This window comes from Talpa occidentalis, unplaced genomic scaffold (genome assembly GCF_014898055.3).
Source record: "Talpa occidentalis isolate TD23 unplaced genomic scaffold, MPIMG_talOcc4v2.1 talOcc4.17, whole genome shotgun sequence".
Taxonomy (NCBI): domain Eukaryota; kingdom Metazoa; phylum Chordata; class Mammalia; order Eulipotyphla; family Talpidae; genus Talpa; species Talpa occidentalis.
In genome coordinates this window covers 13,487,281-13,499,822 of record NW_023601754.1, presented here as the reverse complement: position 1 = coordinate 13,499,822, position 12,542 = coordinate 13,487,281, and the positions used below count along the sequence as shown (strand labels likewise).

The 12,542-nt window shown below is 38.5% G+C and overlaps 1 protein-coding gene across 5 annotated transcripts in view; it reads right to left on the bottom strand.

The window, feature by feature from the left end:
* The window catches only part of CNTNAP4 (contactin associated protein family member 4), a 271,211-nt gene that overhangs the window by 221,281 nt on the left and 37,388 nt on the right, over positions 1-12,542 (bottom strand). For 2 of the 5 annotated variants that reach the window (XM_037516184.2, XM_037516185.2), the window contains exon 1: positions 10,575-10,875. The exons of 2 other annotated variants lie outside the window; for them this stretch is intronic. In XM_037516184.2, the coding sequence (XP_037372081.1) occupies positions 10,575-10,659 (85 nt within the window). In that variant the 5' untranslated portion in view covers positions 10,660-10,875. Of the gene's footprint in view, positions 1-10,574; positions 10,876-12,542 lie in introns of those variants that run through there. One more of the 5 variants, XM_054697005.1, reaches the window with a different exon arrangement.

Genomic DNA, 12,542 nt, shown 5'->3' with positions numbered 1-12,542 from the left:
AAAAAAACTGAAGCCCAAGAGAAACAAAGGAATTGAAAATTTCTCCCTGGAATGTGCGAGAACTTTGTAGTTTACCAAGCTGAAGGGGAAGGCCCAGGAGTCAGTAAAGGTGTGGGGGCCTGAAGATGGCAGGGAAGATGGCAGATTCCCTTCCAGCTTCATGCTCCGGATGTACTCTTTGTATGCCTGCCCGCTGAGAGTCCTCAATCGCAAAATGATTACATTAGTGGACTATCAACCTGCATTTTCTCTAAGTATAAAAGGGGAGCAGAGAGGGAAAGAGAAAGAGCAAGACACAGTAAGATATAATACACCTTGTAATGGATTGTGACAGACCAGAATCAAGTGCTTGACCTAACTAAATAAAATATAATAGAGATAAATACAAAGGCAAATAAAGGCTTTTAAAAGGTAGCAAAAACAATGAGCCCCTAAATAAAAATGACGGATTGTATCATTACCAACATGCACAACGTTCCATTTTGTTGGGCTTGATTCTGTTCATTTCCACTTTCCTTGGTGAATTAATTGAAAAAAAAAAAGAATAAGCCACCTAGTGGTGTATTCTTTTCGCTTGTAGTGCCTCTCCTCTTTATTACAGCAACTACCAGATGTTGTAGACATAGAAATGATCAAAAGAATCAAAGATTTCATAGTTTTGTAAAGGAGACTTAAAAAAAAATCAGTTCTGATTCATGGTCAGGAAAGGAAAGAAATAGAACACCTAAGGTCTTAAGGAATTTTGGAAAGAATGGTAAAAGTTGAGTGGTTTGATCAGCTAAGTCCCCACAGAGGGAGGAGGTGAGGTTTTGCCTTTAGTAGACGGTTTCCAGAAAGGTTCAAAAAAGTGACTGAGGACAACTAGGCTATGAGAATAGCAGGTGCAAAGGCCCTGTGACAGAGTCTAGAGGACTCAAGAATTGGACAGAAGAGAGAAAACAGTTATAAAGAGAGAAAACAGTTACAACTGACAAATGAGAAAAGACCAGCAAATACACACACAGTAGGTAGATTTGTTTGCTTGGCTAATAATTCTGAACTTAAAAACACCTAATCATGTTAGGCAAGACGTGCTTTGTTTATAGAAACGTTAAGGTGGGTTATAGGTATCAGGGCATAATGGGAGACTTCCCCCAAAACACAATAATATCCATAGTACTTAAAAAATATTGTGAGATATGGAATGGAAGGGGTGAAAGTCATAGGAAGTGAGAGCGGGAGGGGACAGCTGCTTCGCCAGTCGTATCAGCCAAATCAACTCTGGCAATCACTAAGACGACAGATGCCACAGCCAGATCATCTCACATCCAGGAAAATGAAACAGGAAAATGATCACGGGAGGCTCGATTTTGCTAACTCAGAAAAACAGAGAGCTGCCGGCATCTTCTCTAGAGAACGTTTCAGTGATTAATGAGACCAAAAACACTCTTTTCATGCTAATCTATTTCATGTTGCAAGTATAGGTATACAGGGAGACAGAAACCACCCCACAGGCGAACACAGAGCTTCCAAAAAACAAACTGGCCTCACCAGGAAGGGGCTCAGATGGACAGGGGAAGCACAGATAGTGTTGTGATCACAATTCTATTCATAGATTTTTGAATTTTGTATTAGCCTATGTTTTCCATTTCTCTCATAGATATTTAACTATGAAATTACTTTACTTTTTCAGGTTCCATTTTGTGAGAAGCTCCAACAAGATGCTATGAGTTCAAGCAACCAAAAATGTTATCTCTTTCTTATGTCTATTCCAGTGCCTGTCCCAAGTTCTCTCTCCCTCTTCTGTTTGTTTTCAGGAAGGTTACCCATCTTATGATACTTAAGAGGCAGCATGCCGACACTTCACAGGTGTATGAAGTTTTCTTCACGGGATCATGACTCAGGACCTGTGTTGAAGTGGCACAGAAATGATACACACAGTGGAACAAAGGCGCCTAATTGAGCAGCTTTATAACCTTGCACAGAATTCCCTCACCACCACTTTAGAGAGAATGGCTTTTATTTTAGCAATGTTCTTTTAATTAAGTCCTAAACATCTAAAACATGGCAAATGTAAATATGAATTATAAATCCTTAATTATGAGGATCGTGAAGCATTCATGCAGACTTATGCCTGGGAGATAGAATCTTTTTGTTTTAAATCAGCCAGAATAGAGAGATAAAAGTGAATGATGTGAAAAATGTTAAACTTTGTTGATAATGCCCTTCTCTTGGTGCTAGTATCGCTTTACTGTATTGTCTTCAAGAGTTAAAATATGCTTCCATTTACTGAGTGGCCTTTGAAGACCCAACCTCTCCTGCCATTTTCTGTCTCCATGGCCGTGTTGAGAAAGACAAGCATGGGGGCTTCCCAGTGGCGCAGCGATTGAGCACTGGGCTATGAGGCTGCCCGCAGCGTCTGCAGTGCTGGTTCAATCCCAGCCAGCCAAGGGTCCCACATAGCCCTGCAGACCTCTCCTGCCGTGCCTGCTGCTACCCCCAGCAGTGTACTTCGGTCCTTCTGCCTGTTCTGTTCCCTGCTCTGGCTCTGGTGAATTCTCTCACCCTCCCACGCTTCTGACTGTACCCAGTGCATGTATAAATAAATAAATAAATCTTTAAAAAAAAAAAAAGACAGGCATGCTGGAAGTGACTGGAGATTGTGTTATATGTGGGGACTCTGCGGTCTTCGTGTCACATCCTAGAAAACAAAGCACTTTGGGGTCACAAAAGGGCAACATTATTCCTCTTTTTGGGATGAGTTGAACTGCATCCAGAAAGATCTCCTGCTATTTTTTTAAATTCCATCCTCTGTTTTAACACTATACTGGAGACTATTTTGGTATGGGTAGCAAATAAGAAACAATCTCATTCTATTTCCCAGCCGTACTTAATTAAAAATATAACATCCAGGAGGAGCAAAGTCTCCATTTCTCGACAACCAACATAGGCTCTTCCCCAATTCCCAAACACACAATATTTTCTCACATGTACACACACATTCTCTCCTTCCCTCTCCCTCTCTCACACACACAATGACAGTTTCATCTCAACAACTCATTTCCCTTAAAGATCATTTTCAATGTAGCTCCTTCTTCTTGGTTATCTGCTGATCGACATAATTGCCAATATATTTTATATTTGAAAGCTAAAGATGAGTCTTAAAGAGCCAACTATACATTCAATCTCGTAGGGCAGCTATTATTCCACAGAGAAATTTAACTCTAAAATTTTCTAAGAAGTCTCTCTTGGGTCTAGAACAGCAAAGGTAATTGGTTCATATTAACAGTACGTGGGACCCTCAGTGTAAGCCACAGGGTTGAAACACTTATTCAATGTCATCCAGGCATTTACCAATTCTAAGGCTTGTGACCAATTTCTTAGGGAGTTTATCAGTGCCCTGAATCGAAGGACATGAAAAAAAAATAACTCCCAACAGATTATAACTGCAGAGTAAGTCAAGTAATGGAATTACAGGTCACGGGGTGTCTAAAAACTATACAATAAATGTAATTTGGGAAGGCAGGTGAATTTATATATTGACACACTGCTTCTAAACTAATATCAACCTATGACCTCCCTTGTAAGTACCATAATTGCCTGCAGGAAATAAAATGGTTACAGAAACAAATATGTCTTTTATGATTTAAAAGCATATAACATCTTATTCGATAGCATTGCCAAATAATGAGAGGTATTTAATAAAAAAAAGTAATTAGAGCTATAGGCCAACTGATACATATCACACCATTTTTTTTTCCCTTTGTGATTTAAAATCCTTAGAGGTAAATTTCATCACTGCTCTATTAAATACTTATGGCATTAAAAAATTTTATAGTTACTAATTTTAAACTACTTAAAATGTCAAATGTTTTCAGGCTTCACTCACTTTTCCAATTATTACATTGGAATGACTCATTAAGTGTAACATAAACAGGCTCATTTTTCCCTCCTGTTATGCTATTTCTCCCATTTTATTACCAGAGTACCACTTTCCCATGAACCATGACAAAAACTCATTGGGAGAAGAAAAAACACCCAACCAAGCACATTCTTCCTTTTCCAAATACCAATTTCCACCGGAGGGCTGAAGCCGTAACTATCCCTGGTAATGAATTTTGTATGTATGTTCTTTACCACTATAGAAAGTATAGCTTCATTCACTAACACGCATGTCAGCATCCTGGCAAAACCATTATCTTCTAAAAGTCAATTGGGAAACAAAAATCGCCTCTTATTTTGGGTGTTTACCAATACCAAGCCCCCAGGTTCCAGAGTGATCAACATTTTGGAAGGTGTCATCATAGTCGATGACATCTTGGTTATTTAGAAATGCAATTTATTATAATTGAGAGTTATGGGTAAACTATTACTGTTCAGGCAAATTTTAAACCTGTTCTTTGAAAAGGAATCTCAAAATCCTGAAATGACAATATTAAACTTCAATCACTTCATTTAAATAGATGCAGTGAGTTGAGGCTTTTTAATGAGTTCATTCTTCCTTTAAAAGGCCTGCCAATGAGAGTCACAGGGTCTCCTAAGACTCCATAATTTCTGTCTACTTTTAGTTTTAAGTATTTATTTCTCTTTCTGAGACTTTTAAAGTGATCAAGATCGAACTAACCTTACTTAGCCTTTGATACCACAATTCAAGACCTGCTTTCAAAGATCTGCTTGTTAAAGAATATTACTAAAAGTACCTATTGAAATACCCATTAAAAACAATTATTCATATATTCTATGAAAATTCACCCCATTGCCACCACCACCAAAAAAGTTCACTTCATCTCACAAACAGGATGAACTATGGAAACACTTACTTTAAGCATGTACACTGTGAAACTCCACCCCTTCCCAGCATACTAGTCAGCTAGAAGAAACCCATTTATTCTAAATAAATATGAAGTTGAGACCAAAAGTTCTGAATTGATAAAAATGAAAAAAAAAATCAGGTAAGCAATAAGGAAAAACCAGGCCACTGAAAATCAGATTAATGTTGGCATTAATTAATATTTCACCAGAAACATTTACCTACCAATCTGAATATGCATGTCTGAGACTTAGTAGCATATTACATAAATTGTACTTTTTCTTCCTCCCGTTTTTTAGAGGCTGGGCCATTAGGAAAACTTGTAATCACTAAGAAGGAAAGGAAAAGATTTTCGAAAAGGGTAATGAAGAACTTCTTAGAAAACCTAACTGGCAAACTAAAGGTCATATGACTCATTAGTGGACAATACTCACACCCCAGTATTGATTGATGTGAGATAAGTTAGATTCAAAGTCTAAATACAGTAAGGAAATGAGAAAAATAGATGATTTGTAAAATAACACTGATATTCTATTGTAAAAAAAAATAAAGAAGAAGAAGAAAGAAAAGAAAATCAGAGGCATTGTAATGCCAGCATCTCTGCCCGGAGTCATTTGTTTACAGGGGCAGTCATGAGATAGTCACAATTTTTGCTGACGCCAAGTCAGTGAGCTCTATAGGACAGTTTCAGGTTGGCTTTGATTTGAAAATTGGTCTTTTGATAAGGCAGAAATCTTCACTAGAGTAGAACCACTAAAAACATTATGAACAACTGTTTTAACATGGATATTTAGTTTGAAAAAAAAAAGCAACCATGAATTTTGGATTGAAAAGAATTTTTTAAATGTATAGTCCAGTATATTTTATAACTTTAAAAAATACTGCAGTTAACAATGTAGTGTAAATAAAATGAGGCCAGTGATCAGTTCTTGGAAATGAAAAATAAACACAATCCCAAATGGACACGGTATTTACATAAAAATTAATTATGTTGGCATGAGTAGTGAAAGACACCTGCTTCATTATTATGAATTCTCAGTGGGCAGTGCTTAAGTGAAAAGCCAGTTTTTAATTTATTATAGAAAATTTAACAATTTTAGAATTTTTAGGACACTGCTGCTATAAAAGTGATGGAGGACAGTATATTCTTCCAGTGTGATCACCTCCCTCGGACAAACAGAGGTTCCAAATGCAAGTTTCTGATTAGTATGGACTGGAATGTTTTACATTCATGGCAACATACAATCACAATAGGATTTTTAAAAAAAAAAAAACAAAAACTCAGCTGCAACTACCTATACACTGCATTAAACTTCTTATATTAATGGGGATTACATGAGATTGAAAGTGGCCCTCTCATAACCATAACTGCGGACACTTCACAAACAGTTGCAAATAATTGATAACCACTGAAATAGAAGGATTCTGCACAGTAAGTCTCTAAAAACAAATACAGGAAGAAAGATACTAAATTGAAGATTTCTTCTGTATCATTCCTGGCAAAAGCAGTGTTGTCTTTGGGTCCAAAAACCCACAAGTGTGCATTTATGTGCTGACTAAGACAAAATTGTGTGATAGCAATATAATGTATACAATCTCCAAGTCTCACCATTATTTATACTGTATTTAAATCAGGGGTTGATGAGCTTTTCTTATTAAGGGTCAGATAGTGAAGAATATCATGTAGGCCCTTATAAAACAAGAGGGAAATCAATTTTAAGAAAATTGTATTGACAAAGTCGCAAACATAAGAGTAAAAACTGAATATAAATTTTTGTCAGATAGATCTTCTCAGAGGGATGGATAGCTTAAATTTAAATTTCATATAATTATTTTGAGCTGCAAATAATTCTTTTCATTCTTTTCAAACAATTCAAAATATAAAGGCCTTTATTAATTCACAAGATTTACAAAATAGGCAGGGGCCCAGATTGGGCCCATGGCCAGCATTTTACCAACCTTTGAACTAAACATTATATCCCCTTATAACTGAGGTTACACAATTTCATTAGCCTGTTTTCACTGCAGAAGTAAATCACTCCATCTTGATATAGAGATTGGCTTCCATAAAGGAGTTGTTTATATATGATACAAATTCTGACATTAATCTTAGAAGACATTTAAAAGTTTATTACCTAGAGTAAGCAGTGGGTGTCATGTAGAAGTAATGTTTGATCTCCATCCCCATGTTAGCTTTGAGCTGTGTTGTCTTTACCAGGAGGGGTTGGGATGGTGACAGTCAGGAGTGGGCAGAATGCACCAAATTGATGAGAACAAATCAGTATTGCTGCTAGAAAAGTGAGCCAAAGTGCATGCTCATTTTCATATCTAAAGGCTAGTGAGTTATGTTTTGCATCATATAATTGTCTTTTATCACTGCTTTACTGTTGTATTCTAGTTACTTTTTGCTCTGGAAAGACGAGGACAAAAAGGAAGCTTCTAGGCAGCATTGCAAGGTTTTGCGTTAACAATTTCAGAATCTGTCCAGTAGCCTTCAAGTTGCAACCCAGAGCCCGCAAGAGTGATCATCTACTCAAGCAGTTATCTTCATCTATTGCTGACCTTAAGATATCTTTAATGCTTTTTTCAGGGTAGACTTCATACGCAGTCTTTGCTTCAATTAGAGAAAAGCAAGAACCCAATGAGAAGTTAACTTCTAATTAAGTCATTCCTAAGCCATTTGGTGAGCATTAAAATTCTGAGCAAGGCTCAGCATACCTGAGACCTGGGAGCCTCCATCACATGATCTGCAAGAGTTAAAATAAAAGCAAAACTTTATTTGCCTTCTGCTTACACCTGTTCCATCTTTTGGGGTGAGTCAACCCCTTCTGCAGCGTCTAATGTTTAGGAAAAAAACTATAGATCGATAAGAGCAGTTTTAAAATAAAGAGATGGCTCCCTTCTCTGTGCATTTCTCTTGATGCAGGTAAAAATGTCAACAACAGACTCTACACCTTCTCAAAGACCAAGACCTACAAGGAGGATTGGCTTAAAACTTTTGTGAAAGGAACACCTCAACATATACAAAGAGAACAGATCTAGAACTGGTTCACAGTTTTTGAAAGGGTATGAGTAGGCAAAGGATGTGGTCTATTTAATATATTTCACCTTTAGACAGAGGTAGAGTAAGCAAAGCCACCAAAAATGTGTGCATGCCTGGGTCTAGTGGCTTATACTTATGTATATACATATACACACACACATATATGAACACACGTGTGTATGTATGTGTATGTATGGGGATGTGCTTGCACAGAAACCCCATTGGTTAATTAGATCAACTAATATTCAAATTACAGTTCACCGAGTCCCTGAGCTGGCCCTAGGGGACAGAGGCCTGTCCTGTGGAAGCTGTTACATTGGCAGCTTTGAGCTGACTCAGTGGGTGATAGACAAGCTCTTGGTAAACGAGCTGTTCAGAAAAGAGAGAAGGTCTTTGTATTCATCTGACATACAAACCTTTAATTTTCTTTATTTATATTCAGTTCTCCCTGACTTCAATATTGGCATTCCAGATTGATTCAAGTTTTAATATAAAGTCTTGTCCAGAAGAATTATTGTAGTTAGTAGTAACACCTGAAAATTTCAAATGCTTGCTGGTGGTCGCACGCCCATACATTAAATTCCATCCTTGCTGGGAAACTTACATGCTTGTTCTTCCAAAAAGGATAGAACATAAGGAGTACCATGACTTGGTAATAAATAGACCTTGCTTCCTTAAAATAATAAAGAAAGAAACTTACCAAATATTGAAAAACAAAATAAAAATTAGGGTATGGACATCTTCTTTTAACCACAGAAAGTGATTTTAGTTGAAAATTACTAGACACTTTAGTCATCTGAAGTCATTTCATTGCATTTTGATACGTCAAGATGTGTCAAGTAATTTAAAAGTTTACAGGATCTTGATGTTTATCATATTTCAGAGAACATTAAATTACTGCCTGAACAAACCAAGGCTGAAAGAATATAGAAAAATGGATGGAAAATTTAAGTGTTCATGACAGAGGTCCAGCCACAGACAAGGAGCCATGAGTATTCAGTTCTCCTGAGAGCTCAACAGTGCACCTTTCCTTTACTAAGAACATATATTACAAAAGAAAGCCATGTAATGTCAGTCTGCCTTTTATTTGGACTTTAAGAAAACAAACATAAACCACCAGAGGCCCAATCAACCCTCTGAGTATGCTGCAGACCCAAACACTCTGGCCAGAGGATTAGAAAGACAAAAGTGCTTCCAGGGCAGACTGAGCTCTGCTTTCCTAAGGCAAGGATAATTCCAGAGATGTGCTTCACATTGTAAGAGTGACCTCTAGTGCCTTCCTTTTTTGTTGAACTTCAGTAGTTGGAGGATGAATTACTTATTCCTTTTCGACCCAACTTGGCGGATATGTGTCTCTATTGCTGTCTATTTGTTGAAAGGCTGGTCCAATGCTACCGTTACAGCATTCCCAGATGTTGACCCAGTGAAGAGAGGCATGTTTTATGGGTTCATGGGATTCTCATAAACCCAAATTAAGATGGAATCTGAAACAACGGTGCAGCATGTGGAGTGGAGTCCCCTCTCTGAGAGAGAGAGCTACACCATGGCTTTAAATGAGCTAAAACTGAATGGAAGCACAAAGTCACAGAGCCCTGCAGTGTCCCTGGAAATCTGACTTGTGCCAGCAAGGTCATCAATGCGTTCCCCCCACATCGGGGCCCTTTAATGTCTTCAAGGGATGTGCCACAGAGAACTCCTGACTCCTGGCTTATTTGTGACTCCCCCCAGAACCAAAACCTGGTCACAGAGCAGTGACATCGATTCCTGAACAGGCCTCAGCCTTTTCTTGAAAAGCAAATGAGCTTTTCCATTAAAATCCAAGAAGGAAGTAAAAAGTTGTATTTGCAAAGCTTATTTATCATTCATCAAGGAGGAGAAAATTCACTCATTTAGAGATTTTAACCCAAACACCCAAATGTAACTTTGAGAACTTTAATGGAAAGTGGACCAAGGGACTCCTTCCCCATTATTTTGGATGATTCTTAAATGAAATATAAGGTCTTACTAAATCTACCCTGAATCCATTCACTCAGAATATTCAATCACAAACTTATAAAGTTAAAAAATCCAACCACTGAAGACTAGTTTTGAAAAATCGCCGGAATGCTTTTTCTTTCAGCAAAATGTAGAATCAAGTCCTTTCTTTTAGGAATGCACAATTCTTACTCTTTTACCAGGGAGGACACAGTCCTTCACATTGAGCTTTATCTCCACCAATTCTGCTCCTGAATTCTGCAGTACATTTTCAGTTATTAGCTGGGCATCATTTGAAAGATGCAGCCAGCCATCGGTCCGCCAAATGGCAAACTTCAGGAATCCAAGCTAATGCAGCAGAATGTAAAGTCTGCCAGTTGTTTTTCCTGCTCAACATAATTCCAATAAAATTCAGTAATCCTAAAAAAAGGGGCAAAATGAAAACATTCGTAGGCTCTTTCCTGGTTAAGATGCTAATTTAATGTCTTACTAGAACTTGAGATTTTTCAATGAATATTCAAAGACCAGAGGAGAAGATTCTCTCGGCTCATAGACAAAAAGAGAAATGACACTTTGCATATTTTGACTAGACCAAGAGAAAAGACATGTGTAAATCCAGTCCTATCTGCAAGATTTCTAAGTGATCCTTCCTTAATAGCAATATGCTTTGCAGCAATTCCACATGCAAATAACAATGATAAAAACAACAGAATTAAAGTTTTGCAGAGAGCCCCCCTGCAAGTTTTAAATCCTTTGCTGTATACTTACAGGAATTCCCAGCTACGACTCTGGTCCAATTTTGAGTAGATAACAGAAGTAGCATCTTGAGGACAGCTCCAGTGACAGACCCCATGTTCACATTTATAGGGCTCCCCCAAAGATCTTCAGTAGCTCTCAGGAGTGGTCCGGTCCTGTTCTTAGTCCCTCTCCCAGCTCTTGCAGCTCTGTCTGGATCTTCAGCACCTCTGAGTCTCTCGCTCCCCTCCTCTCTCTCCCTCTCTCTCTCCCTCTCAATCTCACACACACAAACACGCAGCCCTGTCTCCTCACAAATACCACTGAAAAGCACCCCGCATCTTTCCTAACAAGCATCCACACCGCCGAGGCCACGCCCACCCCTCGCAGTAGCGATCCCAGAAATTGACAGCAGCCTCTCCTGCAAATTCGCAGCCCGCTCTCAGCCCCACTGCGCTGCTGCGCCGCTGCCGATGAAAGCTGGACCGGAGGCGCGGCCTGCTGCTCCTGGGCCTCCTCGGGGCTCCCTCCCTTCTCCTCTGTTCTCCAATAATCCTTAACCCTTTTCTCCCCTTTGGAGATGTGGGTGGGGGAAGGCACGAGGCGGTGGAGTCTTCTGATTTCCTGTAGGTCCTGCCTTTAGCAGAGTCAGTCAAAATACTAAGCTTAATTCATGAATATCCGGGAGGGCATCCAGGTAAAACTGCCTTATGTTTCAAAACAAAAGCATGGAATAAGACAGAAATAACTAAGCAGCATTGGTAAATTGTGGCTGAAACTCTCCCCAGGGAAAATGCTTGCTGTTGTTTTTCTCTATTTATATAAAACTACCCTCTTCAGCGAGGGTGCCAGGATTTTATTATGGAAATGCCTCACATAGAAACATTCCTGCTTGGCAGATAGATCAAATCATCTAGGAATAGTGTGCAAGAAATTAGCATTTCCTATTTTAGTGCATCAGGAGTACAAATGCACAAATTGAATGCTGTGGATGGATCTATTTTGATGAATACATCATGCTGTGAGCACGCAGCAGCAGGCGACCATCAAATTCCTTCATAACAATTCCCAAAAGGCCCAAATGAAAAATGATGGGACACTGAAGAAAAGGCGCGTGTGCACACGTGTGCACACATGCACATGCACACGCACACGCACACACACACACACACACTCACACCAAACCGAAACAGTGCAAAGATATAAAGTTGAATTCAGAAGATCAAAAACAACCAAAAAAATCACTCTTCCAGTGGGTGATCCCTAGATACTACTATTTCTCATCAGAATATTAAAATATTTCAATAACGGAGTTAATGTAGAATGCTAACTGTATCACACAGTGTCATTGAGGATCATCTTTTTAAAACAAATATAATTTAAAAAATGAGCAATAATGTAAAAAATAAAAAAAGATGAAATAAATAATTCGGTTGATACTGTGCTAGATTTTCATCTGAATGGGAATATTGAAGTCCTTATACACCTATTGGTGATGGCAAATTAGAAGAAACCCAAGCTTGCAGCAGAGACGAGTTTTCATTCATGGAATGAATAAAGAGGGAGAAAATGTCAGAAGCATCCTCCTCAGATATAACCCTCAGAGCTAAACAAATGTTTAGTTCTTGTCTCTAAACAAAGCAGAAAAGATTTTCTTGCTTCTCCTATTTTGCAGATGAGAAAACAAGAACAGGAAATTGAAACTATTTGAGCAGATCATGGAGTTACTAAGTACAATGCTGGATTTGGTCTTTCTGATGCCAAATCTGCTCCATCCCTGGGACTCGCTGACCCTTGCTCAGACCAGAGTTCAACTCCCTCTGACCTATGAGAGTGACCCTAGAAAAAGCATCAGTAAAAGCAGCAGAGACGCCAGAGCTTCACTTTTTACTCTTACTCCTCTGCCTACATTCCTGATTTTGTATTTTCCACCATGACATCTTAAGTGAAAGCAGATAAAAATGGACAGCTTCTTGTTAAGGACTATTGAAGGGGATTCAG